The 27,606-nt window shown below is 35.0% G+C and overlaps 1 protein-coding gene across 4 annotated transcripts in view; it reads left to right on the plus strand.

The window, feature by feature from the left end:
* The window catches only part of PPP1R9A (protein phosphatase 1 regulatory subunit 9A), a 408,553-nt gene that overhangs the window by 347,193 nt on the left and 33,754 nt on the right, over positions 1-27,606 (plus strand). For all 4 annotated transcript variants that reach the window (XM_033192833.1, XM_033192830.1, XM_033192831.1 and 1 more), the window contains 4 exons: positions 12,538-12,591; positions 15,094-15,323; positions 17,139-17,235; positions 17,336-17,507. In XM_033192833.1, the coding sequence (XP_033048724.1) occupies positions 12,538-12,591; positions 15,094-15,323; positions 17,139-17,235; positions 17,336-17,507 (553 nt within the window). The remainder of the gene's footprint in view (positions 1-12,537; positions 12,592-15,093; positions 15,324-17,138; positions 17,236-17,335; positions 17,508-27,606) is intronic.

Raw genomic sequence — 27,606 nt, forward strand, 5'->3', positions numbered from 1 at the left:
AACCATAAAAATTCTGGAAGATAACATCAGAAAAACTCTTCTAGACACTGGCTTAGGCAAAGAGTTCATGACCAAGAATCCAAAAGCAAATGCAACAAAAACATAGGTAAATAGATGAGACGTAATTAAACTAAAAAGCTGCTGTTCCGTGAAAGAAACAATCAGCCGGTAAAGAGACAATCCACAGACTAGGAGAAAATCTTTGCCATCTATACATCTGACAAAGAACTACTATCTAGAATCCACAAAGAACTCAAACAAATCAGCAAGAAAAAACAATCCCATCAAAAAGTGGGCTGAGGACATGAATTAATATACAGTTCTCAAAAGAAGATAAACAAATGACCACCAACAAACATATGGAAAAATGCTCAATATCACCAATTATCAGGGAAATGTAAATCAAAACCACAATGTGATACCACCTCACTCCTGCAAGAATGGCCATACTCAAAAAAAAAAAAAAAACAAAAGATAACAGATGTTGGCATGGATGTGGTGAACAGGGAACACTTTTATACTGTTAGTGGGAATGTAAACTAGTACAACCACTATGGAAAACAGTGTGGAGATTCCTTAAAGAACTAAAAGTTCTATCATTTGATCCAGTGGAAAAGAAGTCATTGTGCAGAAAAGATACTTGCACATACATGTTTATAGCAGCACAATTTACATTTGCAAAAATATGGAACAAGCCCAAATGCCCATCAATGAGTGGCTAAAGAAAATGTGGTTTATATGTACCATGGAATACTACTCAGTCATAAAAAGGAAAGAAATAATGGCATTCACAGCAACCTGGATGGAATTGGAGACTATTATTCTAAGTGAAGTAACTCAGGAATGGAAAACCAAACATTGTATGTTCTCACTGATATGTGGGAGCTAAGCTATGAGGACACAGAGGCATGAGTGATATGTTGGACTTTGGGGACTCGAGGGAAAAGGGGTGGTGAGAGATTAAAGACTACACATTGGGTACAGTGTACACTGTTCAGGTGATGGGTTTACTAAAACCTGAGAAATCACCACTCAAGAATTTTTTATTGTAACCAACCACCACCTGTTTCCCAAAAATCTATTATAACAAAAAAACATTTTTAACTGCCAAAAAGATTATATTTGCTTCAATATAAATTAGGAAGTTTTTCCCTATTTTTTTATTTTCAGAAATTACTTTTATAAACGAGACTTAATGATGTACATAAGATAGAAAGTTCTGTTCCTGAAAGTTTGTTATTATTCAGTTTTTAATTCAGCATATTAAAGGTAATGGCAAAAACCACAATTACTTTTGAACCAATCTTATATAAACCATCTGTACGTTGGTGGAGGGATATTTTAAGTACCTTTCATAATAACTGTTACTCTGTTCAAGTTTTCAATTTCAGGGGGACAATGTTGGTATTTTGCATTTTTCAAGAAATTTAGATATTTTCTTTAAGCTATTACACTTATTAACTTATATTTTTATAAAATACTTTTTAAGTATTGAAGTATTTTATATTTATAAGTAGTTACCCCTTTTATATTTTTTCTTCTCTTTATTTGAATATTTTTACTTTTTTAGTTTTTTTCTAGAATTTTATCTCATTCCTAATTGTTTCTTCTTTAAATAAGAAAAAGTAAAAAACAAAGACCAATTATTTCTTTTTTCTTTCTTTTTCTCTTCTTTGTTGATCAATTACACTTAGTTTATTTATTTTTAATAACTCTTACATTCTGATACCTGTACTGATTTTTTTCTGAATATTGCTTTAACTACATGTCACAAATTTTTACATGTAGAATGCCGTTGTTATTTATATGTATTTTTTCTTGGAATTTTCTTTTTAACAAAAGAAGGATATAGTGTTTTTTTTTTTTACTTTCCAGACATAGAGAACTTTATTTTGCTATATTGTGTTATGGGTTGCAACTTTATTGCACTCTGATCAGAAAACATATTCCATATAATAGCTATTGTGTAGAATTTTTTAGATATTTTATATTAATAGCTTGATACACAAACAGTTTTTATTTGATATTCCTCATGTAGGCAAAAAGCACCCTTGTTCCATGTTTAGGTGTGAAGTTTATCTGTGTGTATATGTGTGTGTATATATATGTATGTGTGTGTGTGTATATATATATAATATGGTATATATATATTTTTTAATTTTTTTTGTTTTGTTTTATTTTTATTTTTATTTTTTTGAGATGGAGTCTCGCTCTGTGTCCCAGGCTGGAGAGCAGTGGTGCCATCTCAGTTCACTGCAACCTCCGTCTCCTGGGTTCAGGTGGTTCTCCTACCTTAGCCTCCCAAGTAGCTGGGATAACAAGCATGTGCCACCACACCCAGCTAATTTTTGTATTTTTAGTAGAGACGTGGTTTCTCCATGTTGGCCAGACTAGTCTCAAACTCCTGACCTCAGGTGATCCACCCGCATTGGCCTGCCAAAGGGCTGGGATTACAGGCGTGAACCACTGTAATATAAATAAGATTAATAATACAAACACATATACACATATTTTCTATAATATGGCTTATATTTTGTCTACATGATCTACCAACTCTGAAAAAGTATATATTAAAATCACGAGTTACCATCATTTATTTATCCCTGTAATCCTACCAGTGGTAGTTTTAGATATTTTATATCTTTGTTGTTAACTGCATGTATGTTGAGGATTATTACAACTTCTTCATTTATAACATCTCTCTTCTCCCTTTTGGTGCACTTTTCCCAAATTATATTTTGTCTCATAATAAAAAATTAACTCTGGCTTTCTTTTCTTTATATTTGTTTCACAGCATCTAGTTTTTCCATCTCTTTATTTTCAACAATTCTGTATTCTCTTGTTTAAATATGTTTCATTTAGGCAACCTATTTCTACATCTTACTTTTATAATACTCTGGGAGTATTTTTCAGTTAGTTGGTGAGTTAAATGTATTTACATTTACCTTAATAACTTTAATATTAGAACTTATGTATGCCACCTTATTTCATATTTTACAATGTCCATGCTTTCTTCTTGTTTCTTTTTTAAGTCTTTCTACCTACTTGCCATTGGGTACGTCAAATTTTTATCTGCTGCTTAAAAGTTGTACATTTGTATTTTATTACCCTGACTTATTTTGACTTAGTCTTAGGTTATTTTTCCTGGCAATGTATAAAGCAGATCAATATCCATGTCTTTATCATTTAACAAAATAATACCCTTAGCATACCATCCTCTACCTCTCCTCTTGTTGCCAACTTTTTGTATTTGAAGAGTTTTAGTTACATATATTTGTAAGTGTACTTTTAACAAAGTAATTAGTTCCAGCTCACCTGTACTTCTTTCTATCCAACTGTAAGGGGATTCTGGTGCTGCCCTAGTGTTAATTCACTATTATCTCTGGTGCTGCAGCTTAGCACATTACACCAAAGGTTTCCACCAAAGGCACTAAAGGATAAGTTAGTGTCTAGGAGGTCCAAGCTTCAAGGCCTGAAATAGGCTATCCCTGATATACCTCCAGATACCGGCTTACCCAGGTTATATGGAGAAGACAAAAAATTAAATTGCTGGCCCCCATTCCTGGTTACTGCACTCTCCTGCTTCAGATCCTCAGTTTTCCAAAGACATCTGCAACCATTTGTGTTCTGTATGAGTTTCTCACCAGCTGTTTTGTTAATTGATGAATAAGACCCTGAAACCTATACATAGTCTATTTTTCTTTTTTGGTATCTCCAAAGTTGAATTCAAGAGAGACAGGGAATAACTCATGTTAGTTTGCAATGTTGTATTGCACTGACACTTTCCCCCTCCCTAACTTTGTATTTTTACTTATTCCATCATCCTATTTCTCTTAGGAATGTTTGATTACTCATATTCTAACTTCTTGCAACCAATGCTGAATTTATTGTCATACTTGATTGTTTAAATATAAAAGCAGTCAAAATTATGAACCTGTCTCTTATTATGCCTTTGGCCACATCTCATTTCAACGTGCATTCTTCTCATTTTCATCACTTCATAAATAGTCTATATTTTTTATTTTGACTTTCATTTTCTCTTTGACTTGAACAATTGAGGAAACTTTTCAATTTGTAGCTTTTTAATCTATTTAATGTTTTATTACATTGAGGCCAGATAATAGTGTCTTTTCAAGTTTTTCTTTTTTTGAATGTGATGCTTTTATTGTAGATTAATACGGGTGTTTTTGGTAAAAGCGACATGATGTGTTTTAGACCTTCTGGATCCATATTCATTTTTCCTTACTTTATCTAGGAAATTGAGGATTATATATACTGAAATTATACCTCGTTGTTGTATTTTGTGTCTTACAGCTTTGGTTATCTAGGTTGATGCCATATTGAAAGTACATAAAATATGACTTCAAGATTTATCAACCTTTAAGTACACTTTGATGTCAATATTCTTACTGCTACTTTTGTTTGCAGTTGCTGGATAAACACCAGTGTATAAGTGTATACCTATTTTTAACATAAACCTAATTGTAGCACTTTGTTTTATAGTAGCTTTAAAATAATATAATCACCTGTGGTTCCAGCTACTCAGAGGGTTGAGGTGGGAGGATCACCTTAGCCTGGGAGGTCGAGGCTGCAGTTGAGTGGTGATTGTGCCATTGCACCCCAATCTTTGCAAGAGAGTGAGACCTTGTCTTAAAATAAATAAACAAATAAAAATATAATATTGGAGTCTGTATTTTTTACTAAGAAAATTTAATCAGTTTAAGTTTATAATTATAATTATGCAAGGTATAGGTGTTCCCACCTTGTTTTATGCTGTATGTTTCTTTTATGTTTATTGGCTTTTACTAAGGCTTGTCTTTAAGTTTTTGAAAAGTGTTTAAAAATGTAAGGACAAAATAAAAATTAAAATATTAAAAATGAAATTAAAATTAAAATTAAAAATTAAAATATTAAAAATTAAGAACAAAATATAATTTGAATTCAAATAATCATTTGAATGTTTCATATGGAAGATTTTGATGCAATCTTGGGTTCTAAGAGAGATTATTAAAATATAATTGTCACATTTTTTAAAAGCTTATGTTTTTGGTTAGTTTTCTAACGGTATTTACAACAGTTATACTCTCAGGTTAATCAGTATCCACTATTATTCCTTTTAAAGAATAATTTCTTCATTCTTATATTCTGAATTTTTTCTCATTCTCAAAGTATATCTTTAAGTACTGTTTTTTAGTATTTGTGGAGGATATAGTTTCCATGATCTTCCCATACTGAGAATGACATTCTAATTCATTAACGAACTTTTTCCCTGAAAAAGTGGTAGGGCAAGTTTTATTGTTTTAAGCGTGTTTTAAAGGAAAAGTCTGACATAAAGCTTGCATTTGGATGCTTGTGTTGTTTTCACCTTGTACTTCAAAATTTTTTAGCACAATTTATTGAAATAGGCCTTCTTTCATTGATTATTTTTCTTTTTAATTGCTTTCATTACTCTTGTTTTGTTTTCATTTTAGTTCATTAATGTTTCCTTCAGTTTTTTTCTATTTCCTTTTTTTTCTGGAAACACTGTCATCAGTATCTATGACGTTTTTTATCATTTTATTTAATTTGTCTTTTTTTCTGTATCTGAGACTGTTTCTTAAATTTGTCTTGTCATATCAGTGATTTTATTTTTTGTAGCATTAATTACGCTTTTTGTTAATTTTTTATTGGGAAAAAGATACATGTATAGTTTACTGTCTTCATCATTTTAAGTGTACAGTTTAATTGAATTAAATATGCTTTTAACTTCAAATTCACTTATGCTTTTTAGCACTTCTAACATGACTTAATTCTCTCATTAAATGTTTAGTTTTCTTACTCTTCATTCTTTCTTGCTGTACTTTCTTTACATCCTAGAATTTCAAAAAGTGATCTTAAAATATTTTTTACTTATAGGATACATCATTTTCACAAGTTTACTTATTTGTGTGTTCAAGTTGGTATTTTCTTTACCTTGATTTGCAGTATTTGTTAGTAGACCTAAGGTGGCCTGTTTTTTCTTTATCTTGAAATGAGACAAAAACCTTTTAGTAATTGGTTAGTCAGTAATTATTTACTTTTTGATTATGAGTCTCATTTCTGGACTTGGATTAGGAGGGATATTTAGGTGCCTTGTTTCCAGCCCAGTTGCTATTTTCTAGCAGTCTGACATCTAGGGCAATTCTCTGTACTATGGTGAGATACTCCCAAGTATTGCCACATAGTTCTCTAAGTTAAAGAGATAAAAAAGGTAATTTCCAGTATTCACTGCTACCAAGGCACTTACTGAAGCCACCCGTCTATATAGGGTCTGAAAGTATGCAGTGTGCCATGCATCAGCCACCTTCCGGCATTTCCCCCTAACAGTTGCTTTCTGAACAAATATGTAATACTGAGAAAGTTAGAGAGCCTGACTTGACGCCCCATTCCTAGGCAAGACAGTAGGGGTTGTCCACTTTTTGCTTGGGACAGAATGGATCTCAAGCCATCAATGAGGGTGGTACAAAGTGTCTCCCTGATGTCAGAGGGAATCTTGGAGAGATTTTTCTTAATTCAACTTCATGACTCTTTTATATTCTATGAACTGTTGTTTTTAGTTGTGTTCATTTTTGGTTATGAGTTTTTCTGTTTTTAATGTGATTTCACTGGTAATTTAGTGGAAGTTACAGCGAGGCTGGCTCAGGAACTGTTAGCCAGGTGCCATTTAAACTGACTGTCCAATTTCTCCCTTGCCATTCCTCCTCAGGAGTTACAGCAATAGCAACAATTTTAAAAAATTCTACATTTCTCTTGAAGAAAAAATGGAGTCTAAAAGTTGATTTATTTTATTTATTTAAGTCTATGAAAAAGAATCTAGAAAAGTTATAAAATGTGTGGGATAATAACATTAAGTTATCTTTATGAAAGTTTCCACTAACATGTAGGGAAGCTATAAATTGCTGCCTACTTAATAGCAAACAGTTACTTATTCAAAAAAAGAGCTGTAATTATAGGCCATCAACTACATCCAGCAGCAGCATCATTAATAACAAGTTTATGAGTACTTAGGGAGCGACCTTGTTAGAGAATCTCACCCTATGCTACATATGCTGCAATTAGTGTTACCATTCAGATTAGATTGTGATATTGTTCAGTCAGCCAGTTTTAGTTCATTTTGCATACATGATTCCGTAAGTAAAACACTTTTGTTAATAAGTAGGATAGATACCATATGTAAACTTTTCAGCAGAAATTACAAAGAATTGTGGCAAAGCTTCAACTTAACACCAAAATGTAGTTAAAAACAACTTTGATTTCTTTTGTGAAGCCACATTGTCGTAGGTAATACATCACTCAAATACTCATAAATATAACTGTAAAAATTTAGATTCCAATCTAGAAAGCACTTTATAAAGTTCTCTGCAAATATTAGTTATTGATTTGCTTTTGTAAAGCAACAGCAGAAAATGTTGCTGTTATCTGATTGTAATATTTCTAGAACTAGAACTCTCTGAAAACGTTTCCTGCAAAGATTTTTTTCACTTTTTAAAGAAAAATGTTTTCCATGCTCTCACAGGATAAGTAGAGAGAGGGCAAAAGTTCAGTCTCACCTATTTAAGTTTCTGTGTAAAGGGTGTTTCTATTTTTAGCACAGTTATATTTGGATTATATCGATCCAGTAATATGAGTACATGTTCTGTATTCATCTTTTTGAAAAAAAAAATTATACACAGCAGGTACACCTTCAGAATGTTAAATGGAAGCTCCTGTTCTCATAGGAATGTGTATGTTTATTTGTGCTGAAATCCTGAGGTGCATATCTATGGCTTTCGTGTTAAAGATGATAAAAGAGATGAAAAAGATGGTCTTGTAAGTTAAAAGACTTTGACCTGCAGTTCTTAACCTTTTCTTTTTATTTATGCCCTCCTAATCCCAAGTCTTTTCTCCAAACCTAGCTTCTCTGAGGCCCAAAAACTCCAACAGGCATTTCAGGCTCTATTTCTATTAACCAGCCCTGTTGACCTTCTATCCCTGCAGGCAGTCTACCTGACCATTCTTGGAAACTCTTGGACCTGTACTTTGAAAAGGTTATTGATTCTTGACATAAATCTCTTAAACATGTGGAAAGGGAACTGCTCTAGAATAAGAACACTCAACCTTTAACCAACTATGCTCCTTTTGTCAAGGTCCTTTACCCCTGTGAAAAGCAATTTTCTTTTCCTCATGAAATGGAGATATCTTGGGTCCATCTTGCTCACTTTGCTTGGAAAGTAGGGTCCACGTCTGGACAAACCGGCCAAAGACACATGACACCTGATCTGGCTATAGAACGAAAGACTAAACAAGCCATCCAGCAGCAAGTTGCCTCTGACCTTTCTCACAGGGTGATCTGGAGAATTCTTACAAGGTGGTATTTATTAATCTCCATGAAGTATCTTGAAGGTAGATTCTATGTCATGTTCATGTATCCTCAGTGATTAGCATAGTACCTAGCATAGTCTCAGTCACTAAATGCCGATTGATTATTCAGGGAAGTGGAGGTGTGCTTTCTAAGCTTCATTAGTAACAACAGCAGCTGATTAAGCACCATTTTGCATTCAGTGGCAGAATGCTCAGACTACCAGAAGTGATCCATGGTTTCCAGTTGGAGTAATAACTTCTCATCTGAGAGGTTATGATGATGACATATGCCTTGGGGTTTGGGGGAAGAGTAAATGAAAAATATATCCCAAAGCCACTGGTTCAGTTAGATACATGGTTAAGGGAGGAACAGAGGTAGGAAGAGTCAAATCTGGTTTTGCTTCCACTCCACCACCTGTTTCTAGTGGGAACTTGAAGAAGGTGTGTGACTTCCCTGAGCCTCTTTCCTCATCTGAACCATGAGGTTCGCAACACCTGCCCTGCCTCCCCCAGTCATTTGCAATGATAAAGGGAGATGATTAAAAATAAAGGGGCTTACAGATGTAAGAAATTTAGTATTAGTGGAAAGAACCATGGGCTGAGATTTCTAAAACCTGGCTTTGGCAACTAATAGCCTTCCAGCGTAAGCTCACTAGACACAGGTCCATACTATGTAAAATGAAAGAGTTCAGTTACTGTATTTTTGATGCTTTTCTTGTCAATAGTGATTGATTTGTAGAAATTCTCTTAATGTCCATACAGAATTAAAATAATCACATATTTTAAATTTTAGGACTTACGTGTACTAAGAAAATTTTGTCCATTCTGAATAATGTGTGAATTTACACAATTCATTCTGCTTTCCTATATGTAAAGAATGTAGCTATACTTAGTAACAGTCCAAACTTTCATCAGTTATTCTCACCTCACTGCTAATTAGTTCAGTTCCCTCCTGTTACCCATTTTTGGTGAGATGGGAAGGGTAGAATAGATCAACATGGGCTGTTTCACAGTTTTACCTGGGTTTGTCCCACAGTTTGTGGATTAATCTAGTGTATTTATTCACAAGAAAGAAAATATTGACTCAGAACAAGAATTTCTAAAGTCTGCAACCTTGACAACTACCTTCAGGTTCTTCGTTTCGTAAATGTGACACCTGTCATATGTGAAAGGGCTCTTGGAGTTCCATCTGGCATTTTTCATATGGGAAACTGAGGTCCAGAGAAGCAACTTATAGAAGACACAGTGATCTGAGAAAAGAAAGTCCAAAATCCCAACAAGCTGCATGCCACGTATTTGGTTACCCTACCAGGACTTAATAAAATCTGGCACTTGCCCATAGTGCAGTGTTCACTGTGAAATCTGCCCTTTTGATTTCTTGCTTCTCTTTAAATAGAATCAGAGGTGTTCATTTTACTTCAGGTGTGACATTTTACAGCCATTAGCACATTTAACTGCAAGGTGAAGCTGGGGTAATCATATTTGAATTCTTCAGACCATTCTGTCTTGGTCCTGGCTGAGTTTATTGAGGACATACTCTATGCTAGCCACTGTACTAAGTGCTTTTTATGGGTTATATCACTTAATCGTCCAATAAGGAAGGTTTTGACTTATACGGAACTGAATTTTACAGGTGAGGAAAGTGAAATAAGAGAGGTTAAGTAATTTTCTAATGCTCCATAGAGTACATGGTAGGCCAGAGATGAATTCAAACAGTCTAAGTTAACTACTCTTCATGCTTGGCACATGGTTGAAAGAACAAGAAGTAGATCTTGTCAATAACAATTGCAAATCCTCCAGAATCACCTAAGTGTATGGATTTTCTGGATTCCTTAGCAAATAGCCATATATGTGTGTGTGCATATACATTGTTTTTGTAGATTTGTATATAAATAATGTGTCTAATGTCTAAGTACTTTTGCCCTTTTTTATGTTATTAGTTTATACTGGTGGGGGAGATTAGCCTTAATATTTATTAGAGGGGGAAAAAGTTATTTTCACAGCATCCTGCACATAGCAGCTCTTCAATGAATGCCTATTGAATTGATCCTTATTTTCTAAGGAAAATGGCATTGAATCAGAATGAGAAGATCCAGGTTTTAGTCCTGGGTTTAATGGTGATTCACTGTGAGGATGAGACCAGGTTGGTTGTCTTCTCTAATCTTTAGTCTTCCCGTGTCTAAAATGAGTTCAGAAGAGCCTACAAGTTGGAGTATCCACTGGGCATTCAAGCCTATCTGACTGGCTAGCCTGGTGTTGTCAGGCTTCCAAAAGATCAATCCAGGCTAGGACTTAGGATGAGCATAGACCTCATCAGTGAGGAGGTAGGGAATTGCAGGGATTTCTGAGCAGCACTGTTGTGTCTTTATACCTTCTTCCATTCTAGTCATTGAGAAAACTTGTGATTAGATTCCTTGCCAGGTGCACTGATGCTCTGAGCATCTGCTAAAGGCAGGTAAGTAAGAATTGTACCACTTGTGCTGTGGTAAGAAACTAAAAGAGCCAGATTTTGTGCCTTATAAAAATAACATTTCCACATACGGTCCTACTCTAGAAACTGTTCAAGCATAGAAGCCCCTAGGAGCCAGTGAGGGTGCAAGGAGCAATAGCCACACCAGCAAGATGACCAGAGTGACGAGGTCAGGAAGAATGTAAGCAGTGTGAGTGGGGCAGAATCAAACTAAAAAGTTTCAAAATCACCTCTCAGCACCAAGAGCAGTAACAAGAGCTGTGGCAGTGCAGACCTCATGGCCTTTTGCATAACAGGAGGGAGCACTTTACAAGGAACTTAGAAACCCTCAGGTTCTGGGCAGTTAGCCACTGGCATCCAAGGGGGTCGAATAAACCTGTCCTTGATTCTTCCATCTTCCCCTTATCATCCTTCCCACGTGTCCCCACGAACTTGGTAAAAACCAAGGGAATACAGGTTGCAAACCCAAGAGAAGGCTGAGGTTTAGGAGGTGCTATAGTCTCCACAGGTTCTCATTGCTAGTCTGAAAACTCCACATTTCTGTCCTTCTGTCAGACTCACTCACTTCTGATAAGAAAACCTCTTAGCCTTACTTGATTACAGTAATAGTAAAAGTTTATGGTCCCTCATGTATACAGTCTTAAATCCAAAATGCCCCCAGTCTTTTTTGTAATTTTGTGTCAAACTAATTTAGTGGTACAACCTGACCTAACAGGATGCTATTTACAGTCTTTTATGTACCTCACTTAGTGGGAATATTCATGTTTGGTGGCAAAAATAAGTCATGTGTTTGACTATAGAGTGCCTCTAAAGACCCTACTGTGGATAATAAACAGTTTGTAGAAGATGCGTCTTAACTACCTTTCTAAAGTTGGAAGAATGCTGACTTCCAAAAACATCTGGCCCCAAGGATTTCAGACAAGAAATTGTGAACCCATAAGTTGTTTCCTTAAATTTGGGAGTATTTGTTGATCCCCTAAGGAAAATGAATGATTCGTTCAGTTTGTTCTTCCCTTACAAAGAAAACAAAGTGGGGGAGGGACAAGCAAAACAAATGTAAACTGTTACTCTTATGCTAATAAGCTGTAGCGGAAGTTATTGGGGGTCTGAGTCTTCAAAAGGAGCAGATCTTTTGGAAGACAGAAATCTGGATCTGTACGTTTCTTGCAATTAAAATAAAAAATATATATCAGAGATTTCCCCGTGCAACTGCAGTCCTCCTCTCTCCCTTTGCAGCGGAGCTGCTGAGCAGAATGTGCTTGCAACTCACGGGACCATAGCGCCACCTTTCTTGCAGATTTGGAATAAATCTTCACACTGCCAGGTTTGGAATTAAATCACACTACCAGCTCACTTGCCTGCTTATGCCGTTCAGTTAGCTAGGCTTAGCAAGGAAACAGTTCCTTGACACTCAAACCATAAAGGAAGAGCTGCAAAGAGGGCAATAAAAAGTGTTTTCTTCTCTTGGTCCCTGAGCAATTAAATTGGTAACCTAATCTGATGTTAGGGAGTATAGACCATAAACTGTGTTTAATTAGTTTGCACCCAGTGTCATTTCACACAGTAGACACTTTAATTTACAACTTGCTGCACTGCAGCACTTTTCTAGGCCTTTTACTATGTAATAAGGCATTCTTGTAGCTGCTGAGGCTTTACAAATATAGATACACTTTCTTAGTTCAGATTTTTTCTTTCTTTTCAATTTTCAGTTGCAAATCAAACATGCAGTTACAGAAGCAGAGATTCAAAAATTGAAGACCAAGGTAAGCACCGAAACATGGTGTTTGAATTTTACTTTTTAAACTTCAGATACTATGAATAAATTCAACCCTAGGACTAAAGGATTTGTCCCTGTATATTTGAAAGAATACAAATGTGATAGATTCATTTTCACTGTTAGGTACATAGACAAACCTGCCAGTGAGAGCAAACACCCACATCCCCCTCAGTGCAAATTACACAATATTTTAGATATATATATTTATGTATTTGCACATATGTGGCCTCTGAGATTTCCTTAAGTAATGTTTTTAATGGTTCAAGCATGCAAAGTATGTTTTGATTACTAATTCCTTAAGCAAAGCTACTATATCTCCTCTTTACTTACCTTATTATAAATAGATTTAATCATTTATTTGTAGGAACAAATTTAGTATAGCACATCAATTTTTTATAAACAAGTTCTAATTTCTAATAATTAAATATTATAAACTTAATACATGCATAATTTATTTTAAGTGCCAGGTACTACTGGAAATTTTTAGTTGTTTGGTTCACATAATTTAAATTTGTGGGGGAGAAAAGGTCTTGATAAAGGGGAGTATGTATTATTAGTCTATATATTTTAATTGACAAACTTTAAGGCACTTGTATGAGACCCAATTCTAGCAATTTAGTTTTATCAAATATACAGTTTCAAAGATTTAACAATATATTTTAAATTACTTTTAAAGCAATATTCTTTATTGTTTCCCTTTTAAAAATTAAGACATAATGACCCCCCAACCACCACCACTACCACTAATGATCTGTTTTGTTGTTCACATTGAGCACTTGTTTTGGTTTCTCCATGTGTTTTAAATGGAGATGAATTACCAAGGCTATTTTGGTTAAATGCTATTCTCAGCTAATTTACTCTGCAGCTCTGTAGTCAAAATACATCTATACATCATTCACAGTGTTAGTCCAGCTCCGTGAATAATTTCAAATTAGTAGTGGTTGCTAAATAAACAACTTGATACAAAACATTGCTTAATAAAAGATGCAGTAAATAACCTATTCCTGTATTGTCTCTTGACATATAAAGAATTGAAGATTTTTTAAATTGTTGTTTTAAAAAGATCTCTTTTTCTCTGTGATTGTAAATGTTTTAATGGAGCTTATGTATTATAGACATTTAACTTAGAAAATACCATAAATTAGCATTTTATATTTTTTCATCATTATGGTGGTATGTAATATCCACAGATTAGCACTTTATTATGATTCTTTATTATTCATTTCGATAATAGAAATCCTAATCTTGAAATTGTTTTGGCTGCTTTCTAACTTTGTAAACTGTTTTGCAAATGTGTTTAGTTAAAAATATTTGCAAAAACATAGATGTGTGTGTATATAAATACATGTTTACTTTTGCTAAATGCTATATGATTTTGAACATTGATAGTTTATAATGACTGCATCATTTTGAACTTTAAAGAAGACATATAAAGTAGATAAAGTACCAGTTTGAAGGCCAGAGAGTTATTGGGAATGACTTTTGAGCCCTCACCTAAATGATCAGTCTTGGATTTCTGTAGAAATGAGGGTATTAGACTAGTTTACTATCTATTCCTAAGAGTCCCTAGAAGCAGAAAAACAAAAAGCTGGTTACGGCTTTCTGTTCCGTGGGAGGGACTTAAATTAACCAAGCAACAATTTATACTTTTACTTACATTATCTTTTATATTTTTATGGGAATTTAGGTTTATAAAGCTTGAGAAGTTCATTACACTACATGTAAAATAGTGAACTGTAGACTGTATTCATGTTCATTGAAATAAAGAACAAAATAAGATCATCAAAAGGGTTAAAAGCAGAGTGAAAGTGCTTAATGTTTATCAGATGATTCTTGTGCCCAAGGAGCTATTTCAAGCATACTGATGTGTTATATCACAATTCTGTTGTATGGATGATATAATTGAGTCTTGGAGAATTTCAATTACATGTCCAAGGTTTAATGGCCGTCCAAGGTTTAATGGCCAATAATGGCAGAACTGGGATTCAAATCTATGCTGAATGACTCCAGGGACCCCCTCTTAACCATTAGGCCATACTGTGCTTCTAACTCCTCTCTCCTCCCTGCCCCTCTCCACTCCCTTTTTAGTTAACTTTTGATATATGACTGTATATTTAAAAGAAAAACTCTCAAAATATGTTGACATTCGTTTTTAATATTTAAAAGAGATCCCTATCAAACTTTGAAACATCTTTTACTGCTCACAGCATTTCAGATCACATGGTGTGATGGAAATATCATGCGATGTGGAATCCAATCCATGTTTTATTACTTATCAAATGTGTGACCTTGGACAAATCATTTCACTTTTCAAGGCTTCCATTTTATCATCTATGGATTTATAAAAACAATACTTGCTTTTCTCATCTTAAGTGGTTTCAGTGATTGTTTATGATAACAGAATTTGATCTACAACATGCTATAAAAATGAGAGATTTTTGCTACAAAGTGGCCAAATTATCTTTTCCTTGACATTTGCTTTCTCCAGCTGCAGGCAGCAGAAAATGAGAAAGTGAGGTGGGAACTAGAAAAAACCCAACTCCAACAAAACATAGAAGAGAATAAGGAAAGAATGTTGAAGTTGGAAAGCTACTGGATTGAGGCCCAAACATTATGCCACACAGTGAATGAACATCTGAAAGAGACTCAAAGCCAGTATCAGGCCTTGGAAAAGAAATACAACAAGGCAAAGAAGTTGATCAAGGATTTTCAACAAAAGTAAGCAACTTCTAATGACTAAAGAATAGTTATGTTTGGCTGGGCATGGTGGCTCAAGCCTGTAATCCCAGCACTTTGGGAGGCGGAGACGGGCGGATCACGAGGTCAGGAGATTGAGACCATCCTGGCTAATATGGTGAAACCCCGTCTCTACTAAAAAATACAAAAAACTAGCCGGGCGTGGTGGCGGGCGCCTGTAGTCCCAGCTACTCGGGAGGCTGAGGCAGGAGAATGGCATAAACCCGGGAGGCGGAGCTTGCAGTGAGCTGAGATCCAGCAACTGCACTCCAGCCTGGGTGACAGAGCGAGACTCCGTCTCAAAAGAAAAAAAAAGAATAGTTATGTTTGTCTAAAGAAGGTTTATGTCCAATAATTTTGTAATATCTAGTGGAATAGAAAAGATTACCTCAGAGATATCTTTCCTATCCAGGAGCATAGTTACAGCGTAAATACACATTAAGTTTTGGAAGTCACTTCTATTACTTTTTCATGAGATTATGTTTTGTATATTTTACAGTTTTTGGCTACCAGGCCTCTTGGCTGTTTTTGATAATTAATTGTTGTTAGTAACTGTTAAAACATCTGAATTTCTTTATTCTTTTTGAAACACCTCTGTGATTTAGAAGCAAGAAGCCCAGCTGAAAATCATACAGAATGACTATTGGATGTGGAGCACGCAAGCCGCAGCTGGGGCCTGAGTCAGGCTGCTCCTCTATTCTTAGATCAGTAGCTACAGAATTTCCCACTACAGACAGCGCACATATCGACTAGCAAGGCCCCCTGCCCTGCCCTCTGCATTTCTCAGCTGTTTAGAGAATCAGGAGGGCTTCAGTTCACTGCAGGGAGAGAGACCATTACCACATTCTGTTTTTGATTTTCAGCAGCTGTTTCTGAGCTACTGCTCCTTTGCTTCCATCTCTTGGATCTCGATGTAATGTCACGGAGACTGACCACGGAGATTTTTACTAGATTTTTTTCATCAGTTACTTCTGGCTAGTTAGAACAAATAAGTAGTGCCAATACCTTTTCTAGCTTTCCATGCCAAGCCTTAGAAGCTAAGTATATATGTAAGATTCACCATATTTCTATTATTTCCTATTATGGAAAGGATGTTTTTAATATTTAAAAGAGATTGCTATCAAAAATTTCTTGATAAAAGGGGAGTAATTATTCTGTGTGTCTATAAATTCAGTACATCACTGTTTTAACTTTTTGCCAAACTCTTTTTCATGAAATAATTTTACAGTAAATTTTGCTAAATTTGCATATTCTATTCCAGGTTTTAAAAATGGAGTTATTTCTCTTCTCCCCCTATTATCCTTAGGTCTGTAAGTGAGTGCCCCTCTTGATGTTTCTCACCCACCCAGGCCCTCTTCACTGTTATTCATAGAAATCTTATAGTTGTCTTTTTTGAACTCTTATCTAGTTACATCAGTTTACTATACTATGCTTATGACATTGGAAAAATGGAATTATTTCTACCTGACAAGTAATTATCTCCACTAAATTACCCAACGTGGATCATTAGTGCAGTCGTTCCTATCTAAATATGTATGGGTGTTCTAGAATCAGGAGCTACAAAAGAAAATTATAATAAGCTATAATAAGCAGAATCAAATCATTTTTCTTTGCCTGGTGACCCATTAAAGATGTTTTGGTTTCTTTCATTACTATACATTTTCCTCTAACTGATTGAATGTTGTCCATTTAAATAACTGTTCAGTTGCTTATCCTACTATGCAGTTTATTGTTTCAGATAAGAACTTTCATTTATTGAGTGTATGATATAATCAGAACTATTATTTTCTTCTTAAGAGAGCTTGATTTCATCAAAAGACAGGAAGCAGAAAGAAAGAAAATAGAAGATTTGGAAAAAGCTCATCTTGTGGAAGTGCAAGGCCTCCAAGTGCGGGTAAGTTGTGTTCCCTAAGACACTAAATAATAAGATGGTTTTGCTGTACTTGGAGGGGAGTGCTGGTTTAGAGTTTTATGAATGGATTTGTTTTTCCTAGATTAGAGATTTGGAAGCTGAGGTATTCAGGCTACTGAAGCAAAATGGCACTCAAGTTAACAATAATAACAACATCTTTGAGAGAAGAACATCTCTTGGTGAAGTCTGTAAAGGGGATACCATGGAGAACTTGGATGTCAAGCAAACATCTTGCCAAGATGGCCTAAGTCAAGGTTTGTCTAACCCAACCACAAAAATCATTTTTCATAACTTTGTAATTGGCCTTTTATTTTTCTTTTTCTGGCCCAGAGATTTAAAAGTTGGAAATACCTTCCTTCTATGGGAAAGAAGAAAAGGCTTATCAAAATAGGAGCCAATCATTTTAGCTCTTGTCTTATCAAAAAATAAGTACTTTAATATGTAGAATTAATAAATCCCAGCTAAAGACAAGCTAAATACTATTTTAAAATCATCATAAAATTGACAGATTTAATAAACTGCCTTATAAATTGTATAGTTCATCCTGTCTAGGATGAACTACACTACTTATGTGTTAATGAATAAGGTTTAGTTTTTTTTTTTTTTTTTTTGAGAGTCTCACTCTGTCATCGAGGCTGGAGTACAGTGGTGCAATCTCAGCTCACCGCAACCTTCGCCTGCCAGGTTCAGGCGATTCTTATGCCTCAGCCTCCCCAGTAGCTGTGATTATAGGCATGTGCCACCACGCTCGGCCCATTTTTGTATTTTTAGTAAAGGTGGGCTTTTGCCTTGTTGGCCAGGCTGGTCTTGAACTCCTGACCTCAGGTGATCCACCTGCCTTGGCTTCCCAGAGTGCTAGGATTACAGGCATGAGCTGCCGCGCCCAGCCAAGCTTTAGAATGTTTAAGTCACTAGAATAAAGTGACTTTATTTTTCATAATATCAGAAGGCAGACTGCTGCTTTCAGCACTTGAGATTCATGTAGTTAACGAAGTCCATATAGTTTTGTGCTTTTACCATGGTGTACTCATGTGTACTTAGGTCTTTCATGTCAAAGATGAAATAAGACCAAAACACTGGAGACATTTTGTATTATAAATGATTATAAATGATTATCTTCATTCATACACCAACCGTAAATAAATTACTTATGTTCTTACACACACACCATTCTTATTCTTATATTGTATGTGTATGAACATGAATGACTTTTAATATCTGTGGTGTATTTGCAAATTAGAAAACATAATAATTATAAAGATAAATACACAGAAATGTGTGGCTTCATCTTTTTAAATATATACATAGTAGTCCCTGGAAAATGAAAATAAAAGAATGTAGTGCAGCAGGGTTGTCATGACAGGACCAGCAACTCAGAGGCAACACTTTGATGTGCAGTAAAACCCTGTTATAATGGGCTTTTTAGATTTTTCATGATCTTTCTCACATGTTAAAATGTCTCCAATGAGGTTTTCCTGATAAGCAAGTGTTTATATCCTATCATGAACTTTTAGAACTAAACTCTTAGCCATTAAAAATGGAAAGTATTAGAAATCTTCATTTAAAATTAAAATGCTATCTAGAGATTTGAATCCATTCACTGGGTTTATATCCTTCTAATGGGTTTTCCCTAAACAGGATGTAATTTATAAATAGTGCCTCTTAGGCAGCTGAAAGAGGAGGATTTAGCATTAGCATTACCTCTAAGTGAGGAGCTGTGTGACTTCAGGAAGAGTATTTAGCTTCTCTGGGTTGATATTGCTGTGTATATTATTTTAAAAGTAGTATTTCTTTCTTCACCACTTTATGACCTGTTTTGAGACTATATGATTTAGTCTTTGAAGCCAAAAAAGTAATTTATTCGAACTCTTATGGAATTATAATTTTTATACCTGGAACACTATAAGATTGATATCTAAAGAAAAACATCAGGAATCAAACCAAATTTTTTACTTTTTTGAATATTTTAACTTTTAAAAAATTATAGTTTATATATAATAAATACATATTCCTGCTGTGGCATACACAAAATATGAGCAGTATCTAGTAGCTTTTCATTTCTATTCATTTCTTTCAGTTTAGACATCTGTATCTTGTCAAACATATAATTAATGGTATTTATTAAATTATATGACTACAGAAGATCAACACACTATACTATTAACATGCCGATTTGGATCAAAACCTTACATTTCTTCTGAACCCTTTTTCCATTCTACAGCCTCCATTTTGCCACATAATTATCAGTTTCCCTAGCAACACTGTCAGTTCACAGTGAGATGTGGAGACTACTAATTCTTACTGAAACCAATTCATGCTTGTGCAGAGGTAGAATCAGTCGTCTCAGGTATTAGTAGCATATGTATCAAGTGCTCTTCCGGTTTTGCTATGAGGACAGTCAGTGATAAATCTCTTTGAATTTCAATTGCTTGATCACATAAACTAAAATGGCTTGGTCAGTAGCTGGATAGGAATGCTCTGGAAAGCACTTTTCTAAATTGATCCTTTGCTTCTGTTGCTAGGGAACGCTGAAATACTAGAGGTTTAGAAAGAAAAGTAAGGCTGCAGACCTAACATAGGCCATTCCACGTTCAAAAATCCACCACCACCATTTTGTACCAGGAGAGGGATAGCACTTCCAGTAGTTCCCGAGGTTCCTCCTAATTAGATGCAAGTGTCATGATCCCAACTTTCTACCGACTGTCCAATTCTGTTTGCTTTTCAGGCACTGGAGTGGTAGGATGAGTGGTTTAGCATGTTTTTAGGCATTGAGGTAGCTCATGAAGCAAAAGAATAATCAAGTGTAGATCAATGAAAACGGTCAGAATGAAACAGTAAAAGGAAGGGAAGGCAGGCAAAGGAGGAACGAAGGAAGAGCCTCTGAGCAGCCGTTTCTTCGTGTGTACTCATGCTCATCCAAAATGATGTGACTCTCAATATTGAATTACAGATTTTTGAGGAGTAAAAGCTTTTTCCAAACCATACAGAAATTTAGCACAAATTTAAAATTATGTTTGACCACCATTTGTATGTTTATCTCTAAAACCTAAGCCAACTCAAGTATTATTAAAATTTTGATAACAATCATCAATACAAATTTGTTAATATAATCTAACACTTTTTTCTTATCATGATTACAGAAAGCCGATGTAACAAATTTTTTTCCACCAAGAGCCGTAACAGACCCCAAATCCATTCTAGTTTATACCAGTATGCTGGTCAAGTATTTTCCTTGTGCTCCAGGAGAGGAAAAATGATAATTATGCCCTGCTGCTCTTTCATGCTTGTCATTTCTTAGTGCCTAAATAATGCCAGGATTAGGATAAAAACAGGGAATAGGTATGTTAGAGTGATCTTGGTAGGCTAAAAGCTTGTAATATTAGTTTTATTGGATTTTCTAGAAAAGTCACAGAAGCAACACATTCTGAGCTTCTAGAAATTCCAGGATCCTTATGTTGATACCGTTTGCAGCTTCAAATATTTTGTAGGCTGGTTTGCTAAAGGATTATGCATATCCCACAGAGATACTGAAAGAAAGACTAGAGCCAGTAGGTGGAAGTTACCTATGAAGGCATATTCTGACTATTCTATCATGAGAGATCAGGAGTAAGTATGATATCATTTAAAAAAATTATTTTGAACACTGAAAACCTGCTTCCAGGAAGGCTTTAGGTGGCACACTGACTTGTAAGAGAAAGAGTGGCTACTAGGCAGAAAGAAAGTACTAGGTCCTGCTGATTATACTGCAAGGTATATGATTTGTGGGATCAAGGATGAAAGAGGAAAAGTTTGGTAGAAGACAAATAAATAGAATTTAAGGCACTGTGTAAGCATCTCAAAAGATGAGAGGGAGTTCAAAGAAGAGAAAATTGAATAATATTAGCATAATTTTTTTCTGATTCATAGTCTTTATGTTAAAAAGGTAGAGCTATTTGAAATGGCATAGTGTGTTCTTGGAATGAAAGTGGGCTTTGACTGCAGAAGGGTTTGTACATAATTTTGTAAGCATTGCGAACCATTCACAGTCTTGAGGCATAACAGGAACTTAGTCACTTGCAGGTCTGTAAATGTAACTCAAGGATTTCTGTGAAGTTTGAATATTGCTACCAAGTGCTGCTTCATTTCCTTCTCACACCTACCTACTCAGTCAGTGGACTACCAGTTAGGTAATACTGCATGTTATCTTCCCAAAAGTGTGAACAAGGAGGGTTATATAAAGCAATTTATACTTTGTTCCCTTAGTTGCTTACTGTTCCTTAGCTCTAATAAAAACTGAGCAAGAAGAAAATATTTAAATTACAAGATTATAGGAAGGATTATAAAAGATTATAGGAAAGTTATAATCTTTCCTATAAACTCATAGGAAAGTCTAGACTTTCATAATAGATTGTGTCTGAAATTAATTACTCAGTCTTGGATTTTTTAAAAAATAGGAATATTTATTAGGTACTTCCCAGCTAATTTTAAACTATCCTAGAGGAAGGAGCATAAGGATATGAAAATAATCCCTTTTATTTCCTCTCCTCTCTCTTACTCTTTTTCCACAAAATGGTTTGACTGTTGCAGTAAGACCCCAGATACCCCAAAAGTAGATCGCCAAGGTGGTAGTCTGCACGTGTATCCTAAACTCAACTTCCCTGATCCCAGACCCAGAAATTGTAGACATGTGAGTGGAACTCTTGAGTCAGCTTACATATTGAATCCAGCCAATTCTGTGGTCATCAGGCCTCATCTACTTGGTATTTGCTTCTTGTGACCCAGTTGTTAAAGAATCTTATTTCTCTGTATTTACTCACTTCTCTGAAATTTACTCAGATTTAATAAATAGGGTCTTTATCAGGAAGAACAAGAGAAAATACACTGCCATTAAGAGTATCTGTCTTTTCCACTACCCATGTGTTTTAAAATTCTCATAATTCATTTATTCATATACTGTTTAGAAGTAATTTGGAGAGACACCTTATGTGACAGGATAGAGGAACTAAAAGTGGTAAGATGAGAGAGAAGAATGAATGGAACCAGAAATGATGCTGCAACCAAATATATCACAATTACACTTTTTATAAGGTTGGACCCTCAATTTGGCTCTAGGCTTTCTAATTACCAGAAGGAAAAGGAAACCCTTGTCAATTATATTATTCACAGTATTTATAAGATAAAAACAAACTGCTAAAGGAAAATACAATTACTGGTAACAAGTAAAATAATGCATGATTTGTGGCAAATGGTGCTGTTGATATTGATAATATCCTTAAAGGAGATCCGCTAATGATTTTATTAAGATATTTTCACATAGTGACCCTCAGTGTTGGCTAATGTCATCATACAAATATACAAAATAGTGTTCAGTAAAAGGAATTAAGCTACTGAGGAGAGAGACAGAGAGAGAGAGAGAGAGAGAGAGAGAGAGAAAAGGAAAGGAAAGGGAAGGGAAAGGGAAAAGGAAAGAAAGGACTGTCATGTATATCAAGTCATTTTTTTTTTTTTTTTTTTGGATAGAAAGTTTTGTTTCCCAGGCTGGAGTGCAGTGATGTGATCTCAGCTCACTGCAACCTCTGCCTCCCAGGTTCCAGTGATTCTCTTGCCTCAGCCTCCCAAGTAGTTGGGATTACAGGCACCAGCCACCATGCCCCGCTAATTTTGTTTTTTGTATTTTTGGTAGAGATGGGGTTTCACCATGTTGGCCAGGCTGGTCTCGAACTCCTGACCTCAGGTGATCCACTTGCCTTGGCCTCCCAAAGTGTTGGGATTATAGGCGTGAGCCACCCGTGCCCTGCCCCAGTTTTTTAATTATATTTTCAAAACTTCTAGAATATATTACTGAAAGAGATGTGTAAAAATTTCACATTGTGATTGTGGATTTACCTATTTCCTCTGACTATGTCAGTTTTTGCTTTATGTGTTTTAAGGTGATGTTAATAGATATATTCAATTTAGAATTGTTCAGTCTTTCTCGTAGATTGTCCTTTGATCATTAGGAAGTATTCCTCTTTATTCCTAGTATTTCACCTTACTATATACTTTATCCAGTATTTAGAGAGCTGTATCAACTATCTTTTGATTAGTGTTTGTATTGCATATCTTTTTTTATCCTTTTGCTTTCAACCTTTCTATATCTCTTGTAAACAGTATGTAATTGTTGTTTTTTTATTACAGTCTATCTCTATTTTTTAAATGCACTTTAAAAGTTGCTATTTAATTTATTTACTAATATGTAGAGTTTAAATCTAACATCTTACTATTTGTTTCCTATTTGTTCTTTTGTGTTTTCTTGCCTTCTTTTGGATTAATGAAGTGTTTTCTTCTTATTTCATTTTTCTCTATATTAGCTTTTATTCTTCTTTTAGTGGATACCTACAGATATAATTTATCAATTCTAATTGATAAATTATAATATTTGCAGGAGAGGCCAGGTGCGGTGGCTCATGCCTGTAATGCCAGCACTTTGGGAGGCCAAGGTGGGTGGATCACTTGAGGTCAGGTGTTCGAGACCAGCCTGGCCAACATGGTGAGACACCATCTGTACTAAAAATACAAAAATTAGCCAGGTTTGGTGGCAGTGCCTGTAATCTCAGCTGCTCAAGAGGCTGAAGTAGGAGAATCGCTTGAACCCAGGAGACTGAGGTTTCAGTGAGCCGAGATCAGGCCACTGCACTCCAGCCTGGGCGACAGAGTAAGACTCTGTCTCCAAAAAAATAAATAAACAAAAGAAAAAAAGATATTTACAGGAGAGTACAAGCTGAGTATTCATTAAGATATCTCCCATTCACGTGTTATAGTTCTTAAATTAGCTTTTTATAAATATTGAAGGGCAATGAGCTACAGGTTATACTCCCTGGAAAATGCCTTGAATATGGTTTTTTGTTTTTGTTTTTCTTTTTTGTAATTAGTGGAATGCAGATTTGTATATCTTAACAAACAATTTAATAGGAAATGGAGTTAATACATTTTTATGAGATTTAAGCTGTTTACATAGTTGTGTTCTGGAACAGTGAGTTGTTTCTAAAATGTATATGGATGAATTGCTTGGCCCAGAATAAGGGCCAGGTTCTCCTGAGGAAGAACAAGGTAAGGAACTTGTTCTTCTAGATACTGAGATTCATTATGAAGTAAAAGTGATTAAGACCATGTGGTGTACTCCCAGCAATTGTCAAGTGGACTAAATGCAGAATACGGAGTCCAGAAACAGACTGACACATTTACGTCAATTTGCGAATAATACAGAGCAGACACTGCAGTTCTGTGGGTAAAAGATAGAGTAATAAATGGCGCTAGGAGAATCGACCATCCATATGGAAAAAAATGAATTGGATTCCACCTCACATTATTCATGAAATAAGTTCCAAATGGATTACAGTCTCAAATTTGAAAGACAATACTTAACACGCTTAGAAGAAAATGTAGGTTTCATATGATTTCTTAAGACACAAAAATTCCAAATCATAAAAAGGTTTGGTAAATTTGACCACAGTAATATTAAGAAAATCTGATCATTAAAAGACATTATAAAGTACATGGAAAGAAAAGCTGAAAATTGAAGAGGATATTTGTAGCACGTATAACTAAGAAAAAAATATTGTTGTCCACAATAAATTGAGAACTCACATAAATCACAGGAAAAACACAACCAACATAGTAGAAAAATGGGCAAAATGCATAAGAAGTTCACAAAAACAGGAACCTAAACATTAGTAAACATAGACATTCAACTTCACTAGCAAAAATCAAACAATTGGCAAAGATAAAGTTTCACAGTAAAATGTGATAGCCAGAACATGGAAAAACAGGAAAATTCATAAAACTGTTTCATTAAAATAATTTAGCATTATCCATTAAATTAGAAGATGTGAAAATCCTATGGCCCGGCAAATTTACTTCGATGTGTATATATATCCTCCAGAAACTCTTGTCAATGTATACCAAAAGGCATATTCAAAAACATTCCATGTAGCATTGTTCGTATAGCTGCAGTAAAAAAGTTAATTAATTTTAGTTACACCTTTCAACATAATGTTGAGCAAACAAACCAGCTAACTAAAAAACAATTTGCAGAATATTATATACAATTCACTACCATGCATCTGAAGTTTAAAAGCAAGAAAGACTAATCAATATATTCTTTAGGGACAAATTTATGGAATAACTAGAAGAAAATGCAGGGGTTACAACTAGAAATAGAGAACAGAGAGGGCTTCAAAAGTAATAATTTATAGTTTAGGCTTGATGGAGGTCCAGGGTTGTCTTTTTGTTCTTTTTTCATATGACTTACATTGTTGGTATACATTTGTATATAAATGTTTTGGAATAGAAACTTTAAAATAATTAAAAGGTAAGAATAAGCAAACCACAAAAGATTTTTTAGGCTAAAAAATATATATTAGTTTAATGTTTAGTAAGAAAATAACAAAGGATAGCATCAGCCAGACATTTATATCCATAGGGGTGTTCCTGAGGTCATTGGAGTCCTCCAAGACATCATTTTCTTTGTTCTTTTTGCCAATCTCTTGAGCCTTCAAAATTAGCAGCTCTTTTCAGATACCTGTGGATTTGAAGCGAGGCCAGACCCCTACCACCACATCTGATTTATTTCCTGATAGAGTTTGAGAGTGCATTAAGCATTCTCTTTTAGCATTGGAACCTATAATTTTAAAGTAAGGTTAAAGGCGTGATCAAAGCCAGAATTGATTAGAAGGAAAGTCGCTAAAAGAAAAGTGAATGCCTGCACTACATTGTCAGGAGACTGCCGTACAAGAGCGTTAGGCACAGAGCGATGAGGTAAGTGTTTCATGCTGTCACACTGTTTAGTTCCAAACTGGAGCCTGGGGAATTCTAGCGTATATTCAGCCTTTTCAAAAAATATATATATATATTATGCATACAGATACAAGGTGGTAAACTTTCACAATTTTCATTTTTCTTGAAAACTTATTTTCAATTTTGTTTAATCCCCAATAAATAATTTTGACCATGAAATATTGAATTGCACTAATTAAAGGGTGAACATTCCTGGTAAATCACTATGGGAAATTTTAATGAACAAGCTAAGTGAATGAGAAATCAATATTTATTGATTATTTTCTGGCATATCATTAAGGCCAAAATCTGTCCTCTTACTTAAAAAGCAAAGCACCTAAATTGCCTGTTTAGTTTTGTGCAAGTGTTGAATCTGCCTACTTGTAAACAATTGAAACTTTTGTTGCCAAATAAATGAGACATTCTAAAGGAGGTATTCAGTGGCAAACTGACAGCTCTGCTTCATTCATATTTCTCACTGCATCTTCATGAATTCATAGAATCCACCAGACCCTTCAGTCATACTGAGTTATAAAATAGTACTGGGAGAGATCTAGGCCAGGCACGGTGGCTCACGCCAGTCTTCCCAGCACTTTGGGAGGCCAAGGCGGGAGATCACCTGAGGTCAGAAGTTCAAGACCAGCCTGGCCAACATGGGGAAACCCCGTCTCTACTAAAAATACAAAAATTAGCTGGGCCTGGTGGTGGACCCCTGTAATCCCATCTACTTGGGAGGCTGAGGTGGGAGAATCACCTGAACCCAAGAGGTGGAGGTTGCAGTGAGTCAAGATGATTCCCCAACACTCCAGCCTGGAACAGAGCAAGACTCTAATTTAAAAAAAAAAAAAATTATATATATATATATATAAAGTTGCTTTAAGAGGAAACACTATGTTACTTTGTCAGAATGAGCTTTAACTTCGTAATTTTCTGTTCATTTTAGGAAAAGTGGGCTACTTTCTTTTGGCTTTTGAATTTTACTTGCTTTTAATAGAACAAGATACATTATGATCTTTTATAAGTAAAGATCATTTTAACCCAAATGTGAGTAATTTGTTTTCAAGGAAACTTCAGAAGTTCAGAAGACTGCTGTATTCCGAATTATTTCTTATATTGATATATGGTCTGATACACCATGATATATACATGATATATGGTCTGGTTCACCTGGCTCACCATGAAATTCTAATTCTAGATTAAAGAATAAGTGTATAGTTATGCTAAGATAAAATTGAGTAGACTGGGATATCAGGGTAGAGGGATGTAAAAGTATGAAGGAGAAGATGCTACCCAGTGTGGTTTGTATATGACGTGTTGCCCAGGACTCCTACATAATTTTCAAGGTGGGTCACGGTGTTCACGGAAGATATCTAACAGCCAAGAGGGAAACATGACCAGTCACAGAGGTTGAAGCATCTGTAAAGTTAAAACTGAACAGATGAACAGTTATTTAGTACCAGAAAATTATGCTCTGTGTATGGTTCTGAAAATTGTGCCAACCATATTATTTCAGTAATTAGAGTATCAAGGTCCATCAGGTTATGACTGAGTTCCTTTAAG

Source organism: Trachypithecus francoisi, unplaced genomic scaffold, assembly GCF_009764315.1.
Source record: "Trachypithecus francoisi isolate TF-2019V2 unplaced genomic scaffold, Tfra_2.0 Lachesis_group4, whole genome shotgun sequence".
Classification (NCBI taxonomy): domain Eukaryota; kingdom Metazoa; phylum Chordata; class Mammalia; order Primates; family Cercopithecidae; genus Trachypithecus; species Trachypithecus francoisi.